General features: G+C 35.2%; 1 protein-coding gene across 3 annotated transcripts; it reads left to right on the top strand.

Annotated features, from left to right (window-relative positions):
* Positions 1-26,682, top strand: LOC130463027 (uncharacterized). 3 transcript variants are annotated; one of them, XR_008923740.1, is made up of 3 exons: positions 1-112; positions 214-488; positions 3,656-7,186. XR_008923740.1 is itself a non-coding variant. In XM_056832044.1 (3 exons), the coding sequence occupies exons 2-3, from the start codon at positions 222-224 to the stop codon at positions 26,469-26,471; spliced, it is 399 nt and encodes a 132-aa protein (XP_056688022.1). In that variant the 5' UTR covers positions 1-112; positions 214-221; the 3' UTR covers positions 26,472-26,682. The 3 variants fall into 3 exon arrangements, 1 of the variants encoding a protein (XP_056688022.1); XR_008923739.1 differs by lacking the exon at positions 3,656-7,186 and adding an exon at positions 3,461-3,642; XM_056832044.1 differs by lacking the exon at positions 3,656-7,186 and adding an exon at positions 26,340-26,682.
* The last annotated feature ends 458 nt before the right edge of the window (positions 26,683-27,140 follow it).

Genomic DNA, 27,140 nt, shown 5'->3' with positions numbered 1-27,140 from the left:
CAAAAAATGTCTTATAAATAAAATAAAATGGGAAGTTAGTTGTTTAAACATTCACTACTCTATACTAGTATAGTCATCCTATCATAAAATTAGACACATTATTAAACTTACGGTGTGTCTATTTTATCATCTATGCCTCTTTCCCCTCTATATATTCTCTTGTAATCCATGAGAACACAAATAAACTAACAATAATCCAACATCTTTTTGCAGGGTTAAAAATGGCAGGGGAAACGAAAAGAGATGACAACAAAGTTGGCAACATATCTGAACTTCTGATATCGAGAGACAAACTTAGGGAACTGGCTTTGTTGATGCACCTACAAGAGGCACAACGCATACAGAACGTTGAATTTAGGTCAGTGTATCACCGGATACATTACCTCCGAGACTCTCGAAACACCTACGAGTCGGCAATCGGAATCCTGGACTCCGTCGACCAGATTGATATGCGTAAACCAGCTCATCTTCAACAGGATGATGATAAGGTACGTTTTCTTCTACATACCTCAATTACTAATTAGTTTATGCTTCAAATAGTGTTGCATCCAAACAATGATATATACTTTCTCTGTTCTTTTTTAAATGACACAATTATTTAGGCACGTTTGTCAATGCACGATTTCAAGTATTGATATATTCAATTATGGATAACAAAAAATTATAAAAAGTTTATATTTAAAAATTATTTATTGAGACGATTCTAATAAGATCACATACGGCTTAAGTATAAATCACAAAAGGAAGTCAAATGAGCTTGTGTGGATAGTGTCGAAAATCCAATTGTGTCATGTAAATAAGAACGGAGGAAGTAGTTTACTAGATTAGACCCCATGCACGCACGAATGTTCAGAAAAAATAATGTTACCATTTTTTAGAAAAAAATATTTGAGTAACAAAAGAATAATTCAAAAATAAAGTAATACGTAGTAAAAACAATCTTGCAAATTTTCAAAAAATTAATAAAATTATGATACTCCCTCCTTCCCGGAATACTCGACCCGTTTTGACCGGCACAGAGTTTAAGGGACTTGAATTGGCTTATTTAATTTAATAGGTAGTAGTTGATAGTGGGGTATTATTTTAATGTAGTTAGTGGGAAATGTGTAAAGGGGTGGAGTTGGGGAGAGTAGGGGTTGAATTTTTAATTATTTTTTGTATGGAGTAAGGGGTAGGTGGGTTAATTGGGGTGGAGTGAGAAATAATATAATATTGTTAGAATATTTTCATTTTTAGAAACAGGTCAAGTATTAAGGGACGACCCGATAAGGAAAACAGGTCAAGTATTCTGGGACGGAGGGAGTATATTTTATGATTTTACAAATATTATTTTGAGCAATAAAATCATTTTTAGTTGAAAATTTATATTAAAGATTAAACAAATAGGGAATGATAAACTTTTAGTCAAACTTCCATAAAAGTTAACTAAAATAAATAAATGAATAAAAAGAAGAAAACTTTTGGCGAGAATTTTTTTCACCATGACGTATCACTTGTCTCTCCTAATATCTATTTTAGTATAATGTAATAGATAGATATTGCAGAATGCAGATAGAGTTTTAATTTTTTTTTTCATACGTATTTATGCAAGGGATTTCATTTGAAGAATACATAATAATCCTAATGAAATCATATAGTTTTAAAATTTACTCACCGCGATTAACAATCTAGAACTTTTTATTCAGGAAAACGATAATCAATACAACATAACATAAATTAATTAACAAACTTCTTGTTTCAGAGTTTCGACTAGAATAATTGAAGTGTGATGATTTAGGATTCAAAAATTAATAATTCATTTTCGATAAAATAAATATACAGTACAAAAAATTGTACCTTTAACGACGGGAAATCCCGTCGTTAAAGGCCAATTATCATTGATTAATGACAGGATTTCCTGTTGCGAACCCGTCGTAAAAGGGGTCGTCGGTAATGGAAAATCTCGTCGTTAACCCGTCGTAAAAGACATTTGCGACGGTTGTTCCCGTCTTTGTTTGATTGTTAGCCCCGTCACAATAGGCTTTTACGACGGGCTTTTTAACCCGTCGTAATTAGGTTGTCATTAAAGATACAAATTCTTATAGTGATATAATAACAACATAAAATTTAAAATTTAAATATTATAAATTCTTGGGGTTAAGGAATCACCACTTAATTAACAGTAGTTAAGATAATTTTAGGATACATAATTTTTTTAGTACGTAAAACCTTCATTAAGTACGTATACGTATGAAAGAACCAATTATACATAGGTCTAATCTACTACCAAGATTCATGCTAAAATTTGATCATATGATTTGCGTAAAATTAAGGAAGTACATTTAAGGATATGTTTTTATTATTTTTAATTTATAGAATATTAAACGATAGGTAGCCTAGCCTGTAGTCACACAAATAATCAAATATATATAAGAGCAAGGTATGTTACACACTTACACTAATTTTTGTGTATTCTCGGATTCTCGAAAGTACCTTGCTCATAGTACTCCCAAACAAAAATAAATAAAACCAGGTTCATAAAAAAATACATGATAATAACATAAATCTCGAGGAATATAATTAACGTAGGTTATAACTATTTTAGGAAGCTTATTTAGCATATTTTTAACAAATTAACTTTGCACAACATTAAATGTTAATAGAGTGAAGTGTTAGAGTTATGGTATATCTAGGGTTTTTTTAGGGTCCTAAAACCCTAGATATACCATAACTCTAACATGAAGGGCGGTTTGAAAGAGTAAACAATGAAAGGTTGAAGAGATAAAACAAAAATGGAAAAAAGGGGATAATTGTGGTTTTAGAGAGACAATTTATAGTATGTAGTATATGAAAATGACAACAATGATGTACTTCAACATGTCCGTACTCTAAAACTTTTTCTTCACCCTGTCTTCAATTTACTAGATTGCGGTAAACTTCTTGAATTGGAGTGTATTCCATTTGTATAGGGATTATAATCTGAGTTCTAATTGAATTAGGTACATTAATATGACTAAATTCGAATATACATCAAATAACCTAATAGATAATAGGCAAATTTGTCAAAAACTACCTTATAAAATATGATTTTTGCGAAAAACTACCTTATAAAAAAAATGTTGTAATAAACTACCTTATAAAAAATTTATGTTGTAAGATACTACCTTTTCCCGAATTATGAACGTTTGATCGAAATTTCGGGATTGACTTTACCATATATATGTCACGTGCCATTTAATTACGTCTTTCCCGTTAGATGTCGCGTAATATGCACCTAGTAAAGTCAACGTCGTAATTTTAAATTAATGCTCATAATATGGTCAAAGGTAGTATCTTACAACATAAAAATTTTATAAGGTAGTTTATTACAACATTTTTTTTATAAGGTAGTTTTTCGCAAAAATCATATTTTATAAGGTAGTTTTTGACAAATTTGCCTAGATAATATGCTAAGAATTATATCTCTATCACACCCCTGCAGTCCTACCGGTAGGAGGTCGCACGGTAACACTGGATCAAAAATCCAAGATTAATTATCATGGGAGGCCGTTAGTAAATATGTCTACAAACTGATACCGCGGCGGAATATGCAACACACGAACCTGTCCTAGTGCCACTTTCTCACAAACAAAATGTATATTCATTTTCACGTGCTTGGTGCGCTGATGTTGGACAGGGATGCTGGAAAAATAGATTGCGCTGACATTATCATAATAAAAAATTGTGGCCTGACGAAGTGAGAAATGTAATTCGAGAAGAAGATTATGTAGCCAACACGCTTTGCAACGACATTTGCTCACCTTGATGTTCTACCTCCGCGCTTGATTTAGAAAGAGTAGGCTAACACTTTGAAGACCAGGAAATAAGGTTGTCCCCCAAAAAACAACAATAACACGAACTCGAACGACGAGTGTCAAGACACCCACCCCAATCTGCATCAGTGTAAGTGATCAAACACGCAGTACTAGTAGGATATAAGTGTAATGGTACTCTGAATATAGCGAAGAGTGCGCTTGAATGCATAAAAATGAGGCTTTCCCGAATAAAACCTCAGCAGGAGTTTTATTGGTGAGTGTCTTAGTGGGTAAGATAATGATTAAGTATGTTGTCATTTCTAACGAGTATACCCACTAGGATGGGGCAGGGAGGCATGAAATAGAAAGGTGCGTAACATATTATTTAAGGTATTAATCATGCGTTCGGCCTTACCGTTTTGGGATGAGGTGTGAGTGCAGTGTTTAATTGAAACTAGTAACTTTAGGAAATTAACCTTTTTGATCTAATCCTAATTGCTTAAGGATTCGATGCATGCACGAACTTCAACACACACACGAGCACGGCCCACAAGAGTGCAGGCCATGCCTGCGCGCGCGGAGAAGCCCACGAGTGGCTTCGCAGCCCATGAGTGCTCGCAGCCTCGCCTGCTCGCAGCCCGCGTCTTTGCTCGCAGCCAATGGGCGCGCTGGGCCTGGCCTTGCGCTGGGCCTTGCGTGCCTTTGGCTGCTTGCTGCTCATGCCTTGCGCGCTGGGCTTGCTAGGCGTGGGCCTGGCTTCATGCTGGGCCTTCGTCTAGCAAGCTCGTCCGATGTTTATTTCGTACGACGCGCTTCCGATTAATTTTTTGTTTCCGAAATTCATTTCCGATTTTGACAATATTTCCGTTTCCGGCAATATTTCCGATTCCGGCAATATTTCCATTTCCGGTGATATTTTCCGATACATACCATGTTTCCGTTTCCGGCAACATCTACGACTTGGATAATATTTATATTTTCGATACGATCCATATTTCTGTTTCCGGCAATATCATCGTTTCCGGAGTATTTATAAATTTGCCTTTTGACGATTTCAGCTCCCACTGGAACCGAGTTCCGTCGATTCCGAATACCCATAAATGGAGTATTTAATTCCTTTAAATACTTGATCCGTTCACGTACTATTTGTGTGACCCTACGTGTTCAGTCAAGAGTAAGCTACAGATTAATATTATTAATTCCACTTAAACTGAAGCGGCCTCTAGCTAGGCATACAGTTCACTTGATCTCACCGAATTAATAACTTGTATAATTAATACTGAACCGCATTTATTAGACTTAGCATTAAATGCATACTTGGACCAAGGGCATTATTTCCTTCAGTCTCCCACTTGTCCTTAGGGACAAGTGTGCATTTCCTAATTCCTTTGTCGCTTGATGCTTGCTCTTGAACATAAAGTAAGAGTTGTTATCCTTATTATGTCCAGAGGTGTTTCTCGGTTTCAGAGTTCAACTGATCAAATAAACAGATAATCATAGCCTATGATTCATTTGAGCACGGCCATGCATTTTACAGTTTCTAGCTCTCCGAGTGGCCTTGTACAACTTTCAGCATCTCATCCCGATTTATGGGAGGACAATCCCAATCTTGTGATCTTGAGATTAGACTTCGTTTGATAGGTGATTACCCGAGCGTTGCCTTTATAGCCTCCTTTTACGGTGCGACGGTTGACAACGTCAAAGCAACCAGTTCTCAAACAAGTAATCTCAAATCACTCAGGTATTGAGGATTAGTGTCTAATAATTTTAATGAAATTTACTTATGATAGATTTTCATCTCTTACAGTAAAGTTTCATAGGTTTGTCCGATACTAGTCTTCCCAAAGTAAGTTTCTATGCAAATGATTGTGACATTGCCATGTCCACATAGTTCAAGAAATAGAACTACTAGTCATCTTGCATTCTAGTCGTCTAACGTTTTCTATGCGTCCATCTTTATAGAAAACTCCGACCAGGGACCATTTTCAACTTTTGACATTCAAGTTCACTTGATAGACATTTCTTAGTCACAGGACTGGTCCTGACAGTCTATCTTGAATATATCATCAAATTGAAGGGACTCATCATTTAATAAACCACAAATTAAATGGAAAAATAAATTCTATTAATTAATGTGAATGGTTAACCAATAACGTTTTACAAAGTATTAAACTCTAAAACTTTAAAACATTAAATAAGGACATCAAAGCCATTCTCCAACATGCTTGATTCCCATAGCTGCAGTGTGCGAGTTGTGCTTTGCCTGCGGCAGAGGTTTAGTTAATGGATCTGAGATGTTGTCGTCAGTTCCAATCTTGCTTATCTCGACTTCTTTTCTTTCAACGAACTCTCGTAGAAGGTGAAATCTACGAAGTACATGCTTGACTCTCTAGTGTTGTCTAGGCTCCTTTGCCTGTGCAATAGCTCCATTATTATCACAATATAGAGCTATTGGTCCTTTAATGGAGGGGACTACACCAAGTTCACCTATGAACTTCCTTAGCCAAATACCTTCCTTTGCTGCTTCATGTGCAGCAATGTACTCCGCTTCAGTTGTAGAATCCGCAATGGTGCTTTGCTTAGCACTTTTCTAGCTTACTGCACCTCCGTTGAGGCAGAAGACAAACCCAAACTGTGATCTGAAATCATCTTTGTCGGTTTGGAAACTCGCGTCCATATAGCCTTTAACAATTAATTCATCATCTCCACCATAGACCGGGAAATCATCTTTGTGCCTCTTCAGGTACTTCATAATATTCTTGGCAGCAGTCCAATGTGCCTCTCCTGGGTCTGACTGGTATCTTCTTGTAGCACTGAGTGCGTACACAAAATCCGGGCATGTACATATCATAGCATACATTATTGAACCAATCAATGATGCATATGGAATCCCACCCATTAGACTACGCTCATCCAGTGTTTTTGGGCACCGAGTCTTTCTTAGAGTCATTCCATGAGACATGGGTAGGTAGCCTCGCTTGGAGTCTGCCATATTGAACCTTTCAAGCACCTTATTGATATAAGTGCTTTGACTGAGTCCAATCATCCTTTTAGATCTATCTCTGAAAATCTTGATGCCCAATATGTACTACGCTTCTCCTAGATCTTTCATCGAAAAAAATTTCCCAAGCCAAATCTTGACTGAGTTCTGTTAGGTTATGATACATATGACAATTCATAAATCATGCGAAAACAACCATTTAGCCAGGAATACATATTATTTACACATAATCATATAGCATAATTTAGATGCATACTCTTTGTTGCGTGCCTTCCCTAGCTGCGCCCGAACCGAACAAGAACAAGTGTTTAGGACTCCAAGTGTCGTCCCTCCGTAGATAGTCCACAGCACGTCCGGATCCGCCTTAAGATTGACCAACTAGAATCGCCCTTAAGGTACTAGAATTTTCGGCACTCTTAGGTAAGAAATATGGCTGAATTTTTCTCTCAAAACTCACTTTGAATACTTGAATTAATCTCTAAAAATATGTGACCCTAGGCACGTATTTATAGAGTTAAGGAAAGGGAATTGGAATCCTAGTAGGATACGAATTAATTAAACTTAGAATCCTATAAGAACTCTAATTAATTAATTTTATCCTTTTAGGAATAGGAATTTAATCATATACTAATTCTAATAGTTTTAGGAATCGTGCATGAACACAAACTCACACACACACACGGCAGCCACGAGGGCCGCCCATGCGTGCGTGCGAGCAGCAGCCCACGCAGCGAGGCCATGGCCTTGGCGCGCGCTGGGCCTGCCTTGCGGTGGGCCTGGGCGCTGCCTTGGCTGGGCGCGCGTTTGGCTTGCTGGGTGATGGCCCGACTTCGTGCTGGGCCTTCGTCCGGCAGGCCTCGTCCGATGCTAATTCGTACGATACGATTCCGATTAAATTCCCGGTTCCGGAATTCATTTCCGATACGAACAATATTTAATATTTCCGATTCCGGAATCAATTTCCGTTTCGAACAAATATTTAATATTTCCGTTTCCGGAATTATTCTCCGATTCCGATAATATTTCCGATTCTGACAATATTTCCGTTTCCGGCAATATTTCCGATTCTGGTAATATTTCCATTTCCGATAATATTTTCCGATACGTACCATGTTTCCGTTTCCGGCAACATCTACGACTTGGGTAATATTTATATTTCCGATACGATCCATATTTCCGTTTCCGGCAATATCATCGTTTCCGGAGTATTCATTTCTTGCCTGTGACGATCTCAGCTCCCACTGAAGCCAAGATCCGTCGATTCCGAATATCCATAGATGGAGTATCTAATGCCATTAAATACTTGATCCGTTTACGTACTATTTGTGTGACCCTACGGGTTCAGTCAAGAGTAAGCTGTGGATTAATATCATTAATTCCACTTGAACTGAAGCGGCCTCTAGCTAGGCATTCAGCTCACTTGATCTCACTGAATTATTAACTTGTTAATTAATACTGAACCGCATTTATTAGACTTAACATAGAATGCATACTTGGACCAAGGGCATTATTTCCTTCAGTCTCCCACTTGTCCTTAGGGACAAGTGTGCATTTCCTAATTCCTTTGTCGCTCGATGCTTGCTCTTGAACATAAGGTAAGAGTTGTCATCCTTATTATGTCCAGAGGTGTTCCTCGGTTTCAGAGTTCAACTGATCAAATAAACAGATAATCATAGCCTATGATTCATCCGAGCACGGCCATGCATTTCACAGTTTCTAGCTCTCCGAGTGGCCTTGTACAACTTTTAAGCATCTCATCCCGATTTATGGGAGGACAATCCCAATCTTGCGATCTTGAGATTAGACTTCGTTTGATAGGTGATTACCTGAGCGTTGCCTTTATAGCCTCCTTTTACGGTGCGACGGTTGGTCAACGTCAAAGTAACCAGTTCTCAAACAAGTAATCTCAAATCACTCAGGTATTGAGGATTTAGTGTCTAATAATTTTAATGAAATTTACTTATGACAGATTTTCATCTCTTACAGTAAAGTTTCATAGGTCTTGTCCGATACTAGTCTTCCCAAAGTAAGTATCTATGCAAATGATTATGACATTGCCATGTCCACATAGTTCAAGAAACAGAACTACTAGTCATCTTGCATTCTAATCGTCTAACGTTTTCTATGCGTCCAATTTTATAGAAAACTCCGACTAGGAACCATTTTCAACCTTTGACATTCAAGTTCACTTGATAGACATTTCTTAGTCACAGGACTGGTCCTGACAGTCTATCTTGAATATATCGTCAAATTGAAGGGACTCATCATTTAATACTAAACCAAGATTAAATGGAATATGAAAATACATTTCATATATGATAAATGTTCAACCCCATTGTTTTACAACCATGGGACTCAAACCCATCTTTAAAACAGTTCATGGAATTCAAAGCTATGCTTGATTTCCAGTGCTACAACGTGAGTGTTGCTTCTCACTTGTTGCATAGGTTTAGTTATCATGCTTTGCCAATCTTAATATCATTTTCATCGAATGTTCTTCGAGATATGATGATAAGATCTTTTCGAGTTTGTTTATTATGTGATCTAGTCTTTCTTACTTTGATGGTGGTTTTACTCATTTTGCAATGAAGAACCATCAAGTTAGCAGACGTTTTTCTTGCTTCAAGAGTGGTTCTACGCATTTTTCAATGAAGAACCATCAAGCCAGCAGATAGGTGATCTACCCAAGTTCAGTGAAGAACTTTAAACAACCCTGTTTTATTGCTTCTTAGGCAATAATTACTTTTACTTCAACTGTTTAGGTTGCTAGTGATGCTTTGTTTGGATTTTCTTATCCAAGCAGTTCACAGATATGTGGAAGACTTTCCAGTTGTATCTTAGAACATAGAAATTAATATTTAATTTCCCACGCAACAACTCATGGTCTCCAATCCATGTTGCCATTTCAAAACACGATGCTCTATAGCTCGTCCTTATCAATGGTTAACTCCAAAGGGTCTTGCTTGATCCTGTGCTAGTGTTTATGCGTGTAGCATCAATATTTAGCATATCTTTATTTCCTTGAATCAAGAACTATTCCTATGTACCTTTTCAAGTACTATAAGTATTCTTGATCTCAATCTAGTTGATCTTTACTTAGATCAATAGAGATTGGTATATGTTCGTCATGGCTAAAGTCATACGATACGTTTTTGGCGATCCTCATATTATATCATACATGATAAATTCTTTTGTAGAATAATTCCCAATTGAATTCTATTCATGTAACTTTAGCTTATCTAGTTTCAGTAGATACTAAATTCAGCTAAATTCTTTGACATATAATATAGGTTAAGAATCTCATTTAGACTCTTTGATGTTTTACTTAGTAAATGCTTATACATAGTTCAAACATCCTTTACTTAGATTTATTCACATGGGTCGAATATCTCCAATGGAGACTTTCGTGTTTGATTTAGTAAATGCCATTACTTAATCTAAAACAATATCATAAGATCTTTGTAAATAGATCTTAATACCCAGCATGTACTAAGTTTCGCCATGGTCCATTATTGATGAATAATTTCAAATCTAAGTCATTAACATTTGAATGTTATTTCACAATAGAGAGATATGTGTGATACACATAGGACCAAATAAGTTTTACGTACTCCCACTAAACTTCTTATATATCTATAAGAATCATGTATATTTTATGAAACTAAAATGCTTATTAGCTTCACTAAAATACAGTTCCAATTCCCAATTGCTTGCTTAAATCTGTACTTAGATTTCATAAGTTAGCATTCCTTTTCAAGCATTTATTTGGATCCACAAATCCTATGACATACCATGTACATAGTTTATTCCAACATTTGATTGAGGAATACGTTTTGTCATCCAATTGCTATATGTACCAATATGCAATCATTGCTTGAATTATAGACTTGAGCATTACGATTATGCATGAGGTTTCAACACAATCCACACCGTGAATTTGCTTGGAACCTTTTAGCAACTAATCTAGCTTTGTGTTGTGAACACAATTTCATGTTTGATGGTTTTTATCCTTAAAACAAACTTGCAACCAATAGGTGTGAAACTATTCTTGCAAATCAACAAAATTTCAATTTTGTCATCAAAACATTGAGTATGTTTTATGGCTTTTAACCAATTAAACATATAGTCTATATATGGCCTCTAACCATTTTAGGGAATCTGGGTTTCGTCATAGCTTTCTTACAAGTCACAAACTCATTAATCTACATGATAATAGTTTGACTGCAAGTTGTAGGTTTCTTCACTATCTAATAGAAGAATCTCATAGTTTCATTGACCAGAACTCTATGTTTCTTTACTATCTAATAGAAGAATCTCATAGTTCCATTGACTTGAACTCTATGCCTACTTGGGTATAGAACATTAAACAATAGAATATCAATAGCCACTTGAAAGTCCTTTGAATATTCTGTTCTCCTTGAAGCACTTGTAAAGTCTTCTAAGAGATGTCTATTCTTTAAAGCCACTTGTAAAGTCCTTACAGAATAAGTTCGGATTTTCTGAAGCACTTCGAAAAGCCTCCGGAATGTCCGTTTATGTTTGTTGTTCGCCTCGAAGACTTTCGAGGTCCATTTTCTCCCACTTGTCATTTTGGAAACGAATCTCCAAAAGGACATTATTTCGAGCAAACAAACATTATGTTCTCAAAAATTCGTGGTAGAAACAATACCCTTGTGTCTCATTTGAATAAATCACAATGAAACATATATCTAGACTTGGGCCTTAGTTTGTTGAATAACAAACACTAAGCTCCCACTGAGTTTAGCAACTCTTTAGATATATATAATTGAAAAGATATCCTGAAATTACTTTTCAATAGCTTTGACGAATTTGGTTTAGTTTGGTGGTAGTTGAGCATTTTGTTTTAGAAATTATAGGAAAAGTCTTTATGATTCATCATTGATCGAATCAAGTACTAATTGACTTCGATTATTCCAACTACGATATGCCATATCTTATGGACCTAGATTGTGAAATTACAACACACAATCATTGATGATCATATTTGGTCTCAAGTAATCATCAACATGATCTAACCTAGATCTTTATGATTTCTTGCCAAGTGGATTTTATACTTCTGAATCTTGGAACTACCCAAACAGATTCAACTTATATCACATTTGAGTCAATAAACCTATATTCACTCAAATCCATAAAGTCATAAAATCTTTCTTTAGCTTTGAACTCTATCGTCTAGGCGTTCTAACAATAGTTCATATCTTTTGTTACTTTCAACAAGTAAGACTAGCTTGTCTTAAGTTGATCTAGAAATCAACCAACTTTCAAAAGTCCATTAAAATAGAGCTTTTGAATGTTAACTTGTTGATATGGTCTAAGCAACAATGCCAAAGATTAGTGGAACTCAAATCAAGGGGTTGATTTGAACCTAGTAAAGTTCTTTAAAGAGTTGTTTGTTTTAATCAAGCATATTGACTCATTCCGTAAATGACCATTTCATTCAAATAAACAAACAAACAAGCATTGTTTTTGTTCTTCTGAATGTGAGTCTTTCTGTGTTTGAAGCAGAAATTTAGGTATGCTGATTATGGAACAAAATAGCCATTTAGTTCCAGCCTTTGAAATGACTTAAAACAAACTAGATGACCCTACAACTAATGTAGCATTGCCATGCTTCATTTCCCACTTGTAGGTCATTAGTGTATCCTAGCTTCCATTGTTTGAGTTATTACCGAAGTAAGAACCTCAAGCGGTATATGATACCAAGGAAGTTTGATTGCTAGGTCACTTCTCTTTAAACATAAACTTATAGGTAGAAACGGAATCGTAAATTCCTTTCATTTGTTCCTCGTTTTCCTATTTCTTGTACCCTTTCTTATAGTCTTAAGAATTGAATTCTTTAGTGTTGACTTTTATACTTTGTTAGACATGTCCAATGTCACCAACAAGGTTCTTTCCATTTAATTTATGTTGAACATTCTGTTTCAACTAGATGATCTTACCAGAAGCTTCTAAAGTTCTCTAAGCATCGATCTATTCGAATGTCTAGGGACTAGACTCATTCGAGAATTAAATGGACAAAGATATTAGGTTGTTAACCATTGGTAAAGCTGAGCGTATTAAACTCAATGTTTTATGATCTCAAAACTACAATGTATTTTGAATTCACAAGCACCAATTGGTTTGCCATTCGACTTTGATGTTCGAAAACAACCATAAAAGTCGCTATAAGAAACGTACATTTTAAATTGCTCACTTTCTCTCATTTCCGTGAATCGTTCTTGGATTCACTACCAATCGAGGAAATTTACTGTTACCTTTCTAAAAGGATTTATTGCAGTGCAAGATATTTAATTATAAACAATAATTAAAACATACATTGAAGCATGCAAAGTCTAAACATTTATCATGAATAATAACTTGAAAATCAAAGCAATCATGCAATTTCAACAAGTTATTAGCATTTTATTCGAATTATTGTTCCGGCAGGTGTGAATAAAATGATTCCAAGATCCTAAAATCATTGAAGAACTAAGCACAGTTTGTCGACTTAATCCTAAAACATCTTAGGTAAGCAAAAGCCTTTTGCTAATAGTCTAGAAACTATTCTTGGTTGATAGGTACGTCTAAGAACTTATTAGGTAAACCTATCGATTTTGCCACGACATAAAAGGACTCCTTACTTATATCGTTGAGTTTCACCAAAACTAACATGTACTCACAATTATTTGTGTACCTTGCCCCTTTAGGACCAATAAGTAACACCTCGCTGAGCGAAAACTATTACTAGATTGATGTAAAGGATATCCAAGCAAGTGTATATTTTGGCATGGCACCTTATAACTCAATTTTTAAGTTTGGAACTTAAGGCTCTTACTATGTTGGTTAGATTTTAAGTGAACTAAAATCCTTAATCATGCAACATAATCAAGCTTTTGATCTCATGCATTTTAAAACATATTTAAAAGCAATAAATAACTTAAAACATGCATAAGATAAATGTGATCTAGTATGGCCCGACTTCATCTTGAAGCTTTAACTTCAAAGTCCGTCTTGAAAATCTCCGTGGGAGGCACCATTTTCTTCAAATAGGATAAGCTATAATTAAAACTAATTACAACTATTTGATGGTACGCAGACCATATTTGAATTGAAAAACAACTTTGGTACTTTAGACCATTTACATTCAAATTAATGGTACGCAGACCATATTTTCTATCCTATTTGGGCCATACTAGTCACTTCATAACCTGCAAAACAGTACATATACAATATATACCATTCACCCATTCATTATCATGAATGGCCCACATAGCTGGTTAGTAAAACACATTATGCATCACGTAAACATTTGCAGCAATTAATCAAGGGCACCAATAATCTACCAATTATTCAGTCCTTATTAATTCTAATCAAGTTGTTTTAACCTTAAGGATTTGTAGACCTAATCAAGAGTTTATGACTAAAAGCGCTCCCACTTAAACCAATAAATTCATATGCTTTACTAATTTTAAACATAAAAATGTATTTCTAGTCTAACCGGAAACATACAAATTTAATTAAAATTTAAAGCTCATATAAATTTATAATTGAATCCAAAAAGTTTAATTTAATTTCAGTCGTATTTAAATTAATTCATGATTTTAATTTTAGTAAAATAATTAGAATAAATAAAATTTATTATAATTACAATATTCAAAATTAAAATCCAAGAAAATAATTTAAATTATTAATTTTAAAATTAATTAAAATTACGTAAACTGAAAATTTCAAATTAAAATTTCAAAACGATCTAATCGCAACGCAAACACCTCACGCATCACACGCCCATGGGCCACACGCACACAGCCATCGCTGGCCATGTGCGCGCAGCCCATGCGCTCGTCGCATAGCTGCTGCATCTCCATCGCAAGCCATCGCACGCTGTGGTGCTTGCTGCGCGCGCGCCAGCGCTCGACGCACGCGAGCCATCGCTCGCTGTGCGCGCTCGCCAGCGCACGCTGCGCGCGCTCCATCGCTCGCTGTGCGCGCGAGCCATCGCTCGCTGTGCGCGCGAGCCATCGCTCGCTGTGCGCGAGCAATTGCGCGCGTTCAACGCTGGGCGCAGCGCTCGTGGCACGCGAGCTTGCGCTCGCTGCGCGTGAGGCTGCGCGCGCTTGCGCGAGGCAGTGCGCATTGTGGCGCAGCTCGCTTGCTGCCCACACGCGACTGCCATGGCTTGCCTTTCGCCCATGCCCATACGTCCATAGCTCGTGGCCCACGACACAAGGCAGGGCTGCTGCCTTGTGCTCGTGCACCATGCCTTGCTCATTGCATTCGTGCCGCATGGGCGACGAGCTCCCTTGCTCGTCGTCGCATGCCCGCACTATACAACACCCCTTAAGGGTAACACGAAGCGTCCATTGCTTTGTGCGTGCAAGTTATATGAACGAATCGCATAAAAATTTAAAATTTATATTTAAAATTAATGACAAATTAATAAATAATATTAATTTCATAATTTTAGGGCGAAAAAATCGAAAATTTATTATTCAATTGATTTCCGATTGTCATGGATTCAAGTCTAGGTCATAAAAATTTAAAATTTATCATAAATTTACAATTTTTATGGTGGTTTTTTATCATAGGTTTCTAATTAAATTATAATTAATTATGAAAATCAAATTAATTCTAAATTATTCTAATTTTCAACAAATTAATCATAATTACAAATTAGATTGCATAATTAACAAGGCTAGGCATTCAAACTTGTTAAACATATACAGTAGGTCAATCAAAAATTCAAGATTTATCAACAAGAATCGCAAATATTTAATTTAACATCTTAAATTTACGAAATTTTGCATTCGAAAAACTAAAACCTTCGAAAACTCATAGTTAGGCTTCGAATTTGAAAATTCTGGGTTCGGCAGAAAAAAATTATTTTTGTCAAAATTTTAGAATGCCTTTTACATGCGGAATTGACACAAAAATCACTCGATTTGGATGAGTAACGAAGAAACTGCCGAAAAACTGCGTACGTATAATTAAATAAACGCAATTTAACGAAAATTAATCACCCTTTTTAATTCTTGCAAATTTGTAATATTTAACCATGTTCATGCAATTTAGATTATGAAAATAATAAGGGGCTCGTGATACCACTGTTAGGTTATGATACATATGACAATTCATAAATCATGCGGAAACAACCATTTAGCCAGGAATACATATTATTTACACATAATCATATAGCATAATTTAGATGCATACTCTTTGTTGCGTGCCTTCCCTAGCTGCGCCCGAACCGAACAAGAACAAGTCTTTAGGACTCCAAGTGTCGTCCTTCCGTAGATAGTCCACAGCACGTCCGGATCCGCCTTAAGATTGACCAACTAGAATCGCCCTTAAGGTACTAGAATTTTCGGCACTCTTAGGTAAGAAATATGGCTGAATTTTTCTCTCAAAACTCACTTTGAATACTTGAATTAATCTCTAAAAATATGTGACCCTAGGCACGTATTTATAGAGTTAAGGAAAGGGAATTGGAATCCTAGTAGGATACGAATTAATTAAACTTAGAATCCTATAAGAACTCTAATTAATTAATTTTATCCTTTTAGGAATAGGAATTTAATCATATACTAATTCTAATAGTTTTAGGAATCGTGCATGAACACAAACTCACACACACACACGGCAGCCACGAGGGCCGCCCATGCGTGCGTGCGAGCAGCAGCCCACGCAGCGAGGCCATGGCCTTGGCGCGCGCTGGGCCTGCCTTGCGGTGGGCCTGGGCGCTGCCTTGGCTGGGCGCGCGTTTGGCTTGCTGGGTGATGGCCCGACTTCGTGCTGGGCCTTCGTCCGGCAGGCCTCGTCCGATGCTAATTCGTACGATACGATTCCGATTAAATTCCCGGTTCCGGAATTCATTTCCGATACGAACAATATTTAATATTTCCGATTCCGGAATCAATTTCCGTTTCGAACAAATATTTAATATTTCCGTTTCCGGAATTATTCTCCGATTCCGATAATATTTCCGATTCTGACAATATTTCCGTTTCCGGCAATATTTCCGATTCTGGTAATATTTCCATTTCCGATAATATTTTCCGATACGTACCATGTTTCCGTTTCCGGCAACATCTACGACTTGGATAATATTTATATTTCCGATACGATCCATATTTCCGTTTCCGGCAATATCATCGTTTCCGGAGTATTCATTTCTTGCCTGTGACGATCTCAGCTCCCACTGAAACCAAGATCCGTCGATTCCGAATATCCATAGATGGAGTATCTAATGCCATTAAATACTTGATCCGTTTACGTACTATTTGTGTGACCCTACGGGTTCAGTCAAGAGTAAGCTGTGGATTAATATCATTAATTCCACTTGAACTGAAGCGGCCTCTAGCTAGGCATTCAGCTCACTTGATCTCACTGAATTATTAACTTGTTAATTAATACTGAACCGCATTTATTAGACTTAACATAGAATGCATACTTGGACCAAGGGCATTATTTCCTTCAAGTTCAACATAGGAATGTCATTTCCGATAAGTAATTTGTAGTCGACATATAATACTAGAAAAGCAATTTTGCTCCCACTGACCTTCTTGTATACACAAAATTCGTCTGCGTTCTTGATGAAACCAAAGTCACTACTGCTTCATCAAAACGTATATTCCAGCTCCTTGATGCTTGCTTCAATCCGTATATTGATTTCTTAAGCTTGCATACCTTTTTAGCATTCTTTGGATCCTCAAAACCCTCAGGATGTGTCATAAACACAAATTATGTTAAAACGCCGTTTAAGAAAGCAGTTTTGACATCCATCTGCCATATTTCGTAATCGAAATATGTAGAGATTTCTAATATTATCCAAATAGACTTTAGCATTGCAACTGGTAAAAAGGTTTCATCGTAATCCACGCCGTGGACTTCCCTGTAAACTTTTTCAACCAATCTAGCTTTGAAAACTTCCAGTTTCCTATCCTTGTCCTTTTTCAGTTTGAAAACCCATTTGCTTCCTATGTCTTGGTAGCCATCTGGCAAATCGACTAAATCCCAAACTTGGTTTTCAGACATGGAGTCTAATTCAGATTGCATGGCTTCTTGCCATTGCTTGGAGCTAGGGCTTGTCATAGCTTGTTTGTAAGTCGCAGGTTCATCACTTTCAAGTAATAGAACTTCATAGCTCTCGTTTGTCAAAATACCTAAGTACCTTTCCGGTTGAGATCTATATCTCTGCGATCTACGCGGGGTTACATTTCTAGATGGTCCTTGATTCTCACCATATTCTTCTAAAGATCTCTGAGTTTCAACCTGAATGTCATCTTGAGCATTCTCTAGAGTTTGTTGTTCGACTCGAATTTCTTCGAGGTCTACTTTTCTCCCACTTGTCATTTTGGAAATGTGATCTCTTTCCAAAAAGATACCATCTCGAGCAACAAACACCTTGTTCTCAGATGTATTGTAGAAGTAGTACCCCTTTGTTTCCTTTGGATAGCCCACAAGGATACATTTGTCAGATTTTAGTTGAAGTTTGTCTAAAATTAATCGTTTGACGTATACTTCACAACCCCAAAGCTTAAGAAAAGACACTATTGGAGGCTTTCCAAACCATAACTCATATGGAGTCTTTTCAACACCTTTAGACGGAGCTCTATTTATAGTGAGTGCAGCTGTATTTAGTGCATGTCCCCAAAATTCTATTGGAAGTTCGGCCTGACCCATCATTGATCTAACCATGTCTAGCAAGGTTCTATTCCTCCGTTCTGACACACCGTTCCATTGAGGTGTTCCAAGAGGAGTCAATTCTGATAGAATTCCACATTCTTTCAGATGGTCATCAAAACCGCCTCTATCAGACCGCAGTGCCTTAATCTTCTTGCCTAATTGATTCTCTACTTAACTCTGAAATTCCTTGAATTTGTCAAAGGATTCAGACTTATGCTTCATCAGGTAGACATAACCATATCTACTGAAGTCATCAGTGAAAGTGGTAAAGTAGCAAAAACCACTCATTGATCCACATACATCTGTATGGATTAAACCCAATACTTCAGTTGCTCTTTCTCCAACTTTAGAGAAAGGTTGCTTTGTCATTGCCAAGTAAACATGATTCGCACTTACCACAATCCTCTAAGTCAAATGGTTCTAGAATTCCTTCCTTTTGAAGTCTTTCTATGCACTTTATGTTTATATGGCCTAATCGACAATGTCACAGATAGGTGAGATCTGAATCATTCTATTTGGCCTTTTTGGTATTTATGTTATAAACTTGTTTGTCGTGATCTAATAAATAAAGTCCATTGACTAATCTAGCAGATCCATAAAACATCTCTTTGAAATAAAACGAACAACTATTGTCTTTTCCTTAAAAGGAAAATCCCTTAGCATCTAAGCAAGAAACAGAAATGATGTTTTTAGTAAGACTTGGAACATGGAAACATTCTTCCAGTTCCAAAACTAGCCCAGAGGGCAACGACAAATAATAAGTTCCTACAGCTAATGCAGTAATCCGTGCTCCATTTCCCAATCGTAGGTCGACTTCACCCTTGCTTAACCTTCTACTTCTTCTTAGTCCTTGCGAATTGGAACATAAGTGTGAGCCACAACCTGTATCTAATACCCAAGAAGTTGAATTAGCAAGTATACAGTCTATAAAGAAAATACCTGAAGATGAAACGACTGTTCCGTTCTTCTGATCTTCCTTAAGCTTTAAGCAATCTCTTTTCCAATGCCTTTTCTTCTTGCAGTAGAAGCATTCAGATTCAGAAGTGGGTTAGCTCACCTTCTTCTTTTCAGACTAGCTTGGTGCCGCCAGATTACTTAGTCGGGCTGGCCTTCTTTCCACCTTTCTTAGCATTCCTCTTCTTGCCAGATTCCTTGAACTTGCCCCCACGCACCATAAGCACATCTTGCTTATCACTTTTGAGCGTCTTTTCAGCGGTCTTAAGCATACCGTGAAGCTCAATGAGCGTTTTGTCCAGACTATTCATACTGTAGTTCAGCTTGAACTGATCATACCCGCTATGAAGAGAATGGAGGATGGTGTCTACATCCATTTCCTCAGAGAATTGCTGATCCAGCCGACTCATATTCTCAATGAGTCCAATGATTTTGAGAACATGTGGACTTACAGGCTCGCCTTTCTTAAGCTTGGTCTCAAGAATTTGCCTATGAGTCTCGAATCTTTCGACTCGAGCGAGATCTTGGAACATGTTCTTTAACTCACTGATGATCGTGAAACCATCTGAGTTGATGAATGTTTTCTGTAGATCTACACTCATGGTTGCAAGCATTTGACATTTCACATCCTTGTTGGCATCAATCCAACGATTGAGGGCTGCCTGAGTGACCCCGTGTTAGGTTATGATACATATGACAAAACATAAATCATGCGGAAAACCTTAATGCCAGGAAACATATTATTTACACATAGTCATTTAGCATAATTCAGATGCATACACTTTGTAGCGTGCCCTCCCTAGCTGCGCCCGAACCGAACAAGAACAAGTCTTTAGGACTCCAAGTGTCGTCCCTCCGTAGATAGTCCACAGCACGTCCGGATCCGCCTTAAGCTTGACCAACTAGAATCGCCCTTAAGGTTCCAAAATCTTACCTTTGAATACTTCAATCCTCGATGTAAATATGTGACCTTAGGCACCTATTTATAGAGTTTATGGAAAGGAATTATAATCCTATTAGAATAAAAATCTATTTAATTATAATCCTACTAGGACTCTAATTAAACAAACTTTATCTATTAGGATTAGATGTAATCATATTACGAATCCCGGTAGCCTTAGGATTCCGAGTAACACACACGAGTGGCAATGCACCGCACGCAGGCCTTACGGCCCACGAAAAGCGCACGGGCCAGCTCGCCGCTGCCTGCGCGCGCGCCCAAGGCCTTGGCTGGGCCTGGCCTTGGCTTTGGCGTGTGTTTGCGCTTTGGCTTGCTGGGCGATGGCCCGACTTCGTGCTGGGCCTTCGTCTAATTTAATTGTCTCAAATAGTCAACTCAAGTCCCAACACGAAAACATTGACTTTTTAGCTTTAAAACCCTTAAAACCAACTTTTTAAAGCTTATAAACAATCTGAAAATTTAAGTTGATTCCCATAATTTAAATTGTCATTAAATTATGTGAATCAATCGCTTAATTAATTTTAAAACCAAAACCCTAACAATAGTTTACTCCAAAACATGTTTTGACTTCAAAAATCAACACTTTATAAACTTATAAAATCTGAAAATTATAAATTCAATCATCAAAATAATTCTCTTTAATTAAAACACAATACTAACCCAATACGGTGTTCATAGCCGTTTTAATTAATTTAAACAACCCAAATTATTAAACAATCATAATAATTAATACAATTTAAAAACTGAAATTAAAGTTTAAAAAGTATACACTTGATTATCACCAATCAACAACACACACACACAACAATTGATGTGTTGTGTGTGTGGGGCGTCGAGCAACAACACAACAACACGCACCGCAGCACGCAAGCAGCGAGGCAGCGCGCAACAAGGGCGAGAGAGGAGGGGCGCTGGCGCGGGGCACTCAACACACGAGTAGCAGCGAGCACGAGGCTGAGCGCTGCGGGGCTGCGGGGAGGGGCGAGGGCACGCGACACACATCAGTTGCGATGATGCTGCGCTGCGGGGCGAGGCACGAAGAGAGAGAGGCAGCGAGGGCTTGCACGCATGGGGCTGGGCACGAGTGTCTTAGGCTGTAAGCAAGGCTGGTCGGACGAGAGGAGAGGAGAGGGTGCCGCAAGGAGAGAGAAAGAAAGGAGAGAGAGGGAGTGCTGAAAATTTTGTGAGGGTTTAATGAGAGGGTCTATTTATAGTTTTTCTCTCCCATGTGGGCTAGGTTATGGTAGTTTGAGTTGGGCTTATTTCCGGGCTCAATTCATTAAACTCCTAGCAAGCTTTGTTGGGTTTGATTAAGACAAAACAACCGGGCTATCAGTATATTAAAATTGTTTTCGAAATACGACTCAACAATTCCCGATTAAATAAATTCGTTGAATTTATTTAATAAAATTCGGTTTTCGTAATAATTAATAATTAAATTAATTAAAAATAAAAAGCATTTAATTCTCATTAAATGAAATTAATTTATAAAAATACTTTATAAATATTATAAAATATATTTATAATTATAAAAAAATACGAGATATTACCACTACTAGAAATAGGACCTTCAACGACAAGTGATTAACGACAGGAGAAAAAATATTGTCGTTAAAACAACAAATATATAAAATGTTAATAAAAGATATGCGGTTTATCTGAAATTTATTTACACTAATATAAACCTGGTCCATGCTAACTTAGCGTGGACCAGGGCAACGGAGTAATTTTTATGGGTAACATATGTAACTGTCACGTGACAGTTATTTTGTAATTTTAAATAGTAACTATATGCGTATCACAGTAACTATGTGTTTTAAAGAGTTACTATGTGTTTTGAAGAGTTTTAATGCGATTTTTGTCTAACCCACTTTATATACGTTTTAAACTTTTTTATTTTTCAAAATTTCAGATCTACATTCTGTTCATTCTCTTTCATTTTCTCTCTCTTCATTTTCTCTCTATGCTTTTCAAAATTTAGCCCAAATTTCTAGGTTTTGTTCGATTTTTTTCGTAATTATCTTATAATTCTTATGATTGGATCTATTTGATGAGGAAAAATTGGAGGAAGTAGTAGATCAAGAAGAAGGTTCGTCGTTGCCGAAATCGAATCGAAGAATTTGCGCTCGCCTACAAATCTTCGCAATAATTTTTAGAGATCACATCTCGGTTTGTTGTTTTTTAAAGAATTTTAAATCTATTTTTATTTAAAATTGAAAATATTTGTTGTTTTGAAGAAATTAATGTTTGTGTTTTACCGAAGTATCGTTTTCACTTCGCGAATTCGATCAGTGACTTCACGATTTTAAATAGTAACTATATGAGTAATACAGTAACTATATGGTTTAAAGAGGTACTATGTAATTTTAATGGTTACTATATGTGTACAATAGTTACTATATTATTTTAATGGTTACTATATGTGTACAACAGTTACTATATGTGTACAATAGTTATTATTTTGTTGAGTGATTCGAAATGTTTGTTGTTTTGTTGAAATTAGGGTTAGTGTTTCACATAGTTAGTATATAAATGATATAGTCACCTTTAATTTATGTTGCGAATTAGTGTTTTTAATAGTCACTGGAATGTTCGTTGTGTTTATGTTAGTAGTAGTTTTTTGAGTAACTATACTTTTTTTAAAAGTTACTATAACTTTAAAACAGTAACTATGTGTTTAACACTACAAGAAAAACTGGTTTTAGCGACTACATTTTGCGACTATATAAAATTTCAGTCGCAATAATATTTTTTGCGACTAAAAGAAAACAGGAGACTAAAATTTGCGACTGAAACTGCGGTAGTCGCTCCGTAGTCGCAAAATGGCGACCACCTATAACTATTGCGACTACTTGGCTAGCGCAATAAAATGCAAATGATTTTGCGACCGATGTTGCGACGGAAATTGGTAGTCGCAATGTTGTTTTATAAAAAAAATAGAGTAAAATTCCGTGTACTAGGAAATTTCATCCTATCCGGATTTCCTCCCACGTGTTTTCACCCAAACCATTAAGTCATTAACACCCTTCTTCTACCTAACCCACCCATATAAACTAAAAACCCTAGAATTTTTACATTTACACCCGCCTCCCTCTTCTCTAAAGCATATACTAGTTTCTCTCTCTCCTTACAAATGGCAGCAACAAACCCACAAAGTAAAAAGCTCGTAATGCAACAAAATCACCAAAGGTAAACTACTTCATTGAAGTCACGACCTCCTTCATCTGGTGAAGATGCTAAGAAGAAGATGTTAAGTTTTGCATCAGCATCTCGTTTTCCCTCCACCGAAAAACAAGAAGAAGCCCTGTCATTCTGTCAACCCCTCTACCATGGCCGACTCTTTTCTTCAGATCTGTCTAAAATGACAGATTAAGATCTCTTAATTCGTTATGTTAGCTCAAATTGGTAACAGACTTATAGATTGTAAATGTTTTATTACTATTCTATAATCTAGTTATTTAATTTTGGTTTCGATATGTTATTGGTGTAATATCGTAGATCTATAGTTCAATAAATTGTACTTCGTATAATTCAATATTGTAGATCTATAGTTTACATCTGCACTTAAGTTTATTTATGTTGTTTGTTGTTTTGTCTTCCCTTAATTATGATGTTTGATTTCTGTAAATTTTTCTAAGATACGAAATATAAAGTTTAAGTTTTGTTACAAGTTTATTCTATCATAAATTAATCTCATATTTTGTAAATGGTTGTATGATTATAACAAGAGATTAACAGTGGTATTAGCTGTTGATTTCAATTTTTTTTATGTTTTTCCGAACAGAATTGCGACGGACATTTCACTCGCAAATTCAGTCGCAAAACTTTTGCGATGGATAGGCAATTAGTCGCAAAAATATAACTTCAGTCGCGAAAATGACAGTCGCAATGTAGTCGCACAGTAGTCGCAAAATTTGCGACAGCCAAAAAATAGTCGCGAAAATGGAATTGCGACAAGGGTTTTTGCGACTGACCTAAATTTGGTCGCGGCAGTCGCAAAACCAATTTTGCGACGGTTTTTAGGGGTTTTGCGACTACTTTAGTCGGTCGCAAAAACGGATTTTTCTTGTAGTGTAAAATAGTCGCTATATTTTTTAGAAAGTTATTATAAGTTTAAAACAGTAACTATGTGTTTAATATAGTTATTATGTTATGAACCGTTTATAGTGACTTTTTAATAAATAATAGTTACTATACGATTACATTATGTACTATGTTATTTAGAGTATGTATTTGTCCGTTTCTTAGATAGTGACTATATGATTATAATGGTTACTATATGTGTTCAATAGTTACTATATTTTAATAATAGTCACTATATGGTTTATATAGTTACTATATGGTTTATATAGTTACTATATATTTGATATTTGTATAAGAAAATAATACGAAGTATCAATCACATGTTATTCCAGGTCCTAAAGTTGCACTATCTAGTGACGAATCTCCAAAAATACTTTACAATATCATTTGTATAAGAAGAAATAATGCCTTAAATTTAGAAAAAAGAGACAAAGGCTGTGAACTTTAAGAATTGATGCATCAAAGCACAAGAGATAGAAATAGTGTTTGTTGTTTGGGTGAAATTAGGGTTAGTGTTTCATATAGTTAGTATATAAATGATATAGTTACCTTTAATTTAAGTTGCGAAATAATGTTTTTAATAGTCATTGGCATATTCATTGTGTTTATGTTAGTAGTAGTTTTTAGAGTAACTATATTTTTTAAAAAGTTACTATAACTTTATAACAGTAACTATGTGTTTAAAATAGTTACTATATTTTTTAGAAAGTTATTATAAATTTAAAACAATAACTATGTGTTTAAGATAGTTACTATGTTAAGAACAGTTTATAGTGACTTTTTGATAAATAATAGTTACTATACGATTACATTATGTAATATGTTATTTCGAGTATATTTTTGTCTGCTTCTTAGATAGTATATGATTATAATGGTTACTATATTTGTACAATAGTTACTTTATTATAATAATAGTCACTATATGTTAAGCTAGTTGTTGTGTGATTATAATGGTTACTATATGTGTACAATAGTTACTATATTATTATATTAGTTACTATATGTTTGAAATATGTACTATGTTTATTTTATCATGATATGTTACCATATGTTTATTTTCTTCAATAGTTATTATATTATTTATATAGTTACTATATTATTTATATAGTTACTATATGTTTGAAATAGATATTATGTTTATTTTATCATGACTTGTTACCATATGTTTATTTTCTTTAATAGTTATTGTACGTTTTATATAGTTACTATATTTTTGAAATAGGTACTATGCTAGTTTATTATGTTATGTGCATGTTTTTATGTTATTCTATATTTTTAATGATATAGTTACTGTATTATGGATAGAGTTACTATATTATTATCACATCGACTATGTCTGCAACTCTGTGACTAAATGACCATCAATAATATTTATAGGTATTATATCTTGTATTATAGTAACTATATGTTTGGTATAGTTTTTTATGTATATTATAATGTTCTTTTCATGTTCTTTGTTTTCTTCTATGTTATTAGTAATAAGAGTTACTATGTTATGATCACAACAACTATATGATCATAACAATAACTATATCTACAACCTTGCTCGTATATGATTATCATTAATATTAAGAGTTACTATATCATGTATAATAGTAACTATATATTTTTAATAGTTATTATCTTATCATTATGTTCTTTTTATGATCTTTCTTTGTACTCCATGTTATTATTAATAAAAGTGACTATATTATTTTGACAGTAACTATATGACTATAACAATAACAATAACTATATATGCAATTCTGCAAGTATTTTACCATCGTTAATTGTAAGAGTTACTATATGATGCATAATAGAAACTACACGTTTTACATAGTTACTATGTTATTTTTTCATATTTAAATGTTAAATTATTAACTTAGTTTAAATATTATTGATTCAGAAATACAAAGATGATGCACCCAGAATTGAAATCGTGCAAAGAATAAATTCTGCAAGGAAAACAAAAGCAGGAGGAGAAGAAGAAAATCCTGACAACAATGGAAACCAAGAACGTGGTAGAGGAAGGACATGATGTGTTGGTGGAAAAAAAAGACGTGGTCCACGTGGACGTGTCGATTAGTATTTTTAGTTCAAAAAACATTTGAGTTTAAGATGGTTTATTTAATAGATGCAAAGAATTAAAATGTCGTAGCTAAAACAACTAACCAAGTAGTTAATGTTTTCTTTATTATTGTTCAAGAGTTATAATTACTGTTACTTTTGATATAGTTACTCTTTTATATTTCAGTAATTATGTGATATATAATAGAAAAAATTACTATATGACCTCTAAACCATCTATATCATATTGTTTATTTTTATAATATAGTAATTGTTTTACAGCTAAAGTTATTTTTCTATATAATATAGTTAATCTTTGGATAGAATAATTGTTCTCATCGAAATTACTATATTATTATTATTATTTATTTCATAGTTACTATTCTGAAAATATAGTTACTTTACAGAACCTATAGTTTCTATAATTTACTCTTTTTGTCTGCAAGAATGAATATATAGTAGTAATTGTTTTACAGTTAAAATTACTTTTCTATATGATATAGTTACTCTTTGGATAGAATAGTTATTCTTATCATTATTATGTTCATAGTTATTATTCTAGAGATATAGTTACTTTACAGAACCTACAGTTTCTATAATTTACTCACTGTTAAAATTACCTAATTACCCTGGTCCATGG

The sequence above is a fragment of the Spinacia oleracea genome, chromosome 6 (assembly GCF_020520425.1).
Source record: "Spinacia oleracea cultivar Varoflay chromosome 6, BTI_SOV_V1, whole genome shotgun sequence".
NCBI lineage: Eukaryota > Viridiplantae > Streptophyta > Magnoliopsida > Caryophyllales > Amaranthaceae > Spinacia > Spinacia oleracea.
The sequence above is the reverse complement of the archived record's forward strand: the minus strand, read 5'-3'. Positions and strand labels throughout refer to the sequence as shown.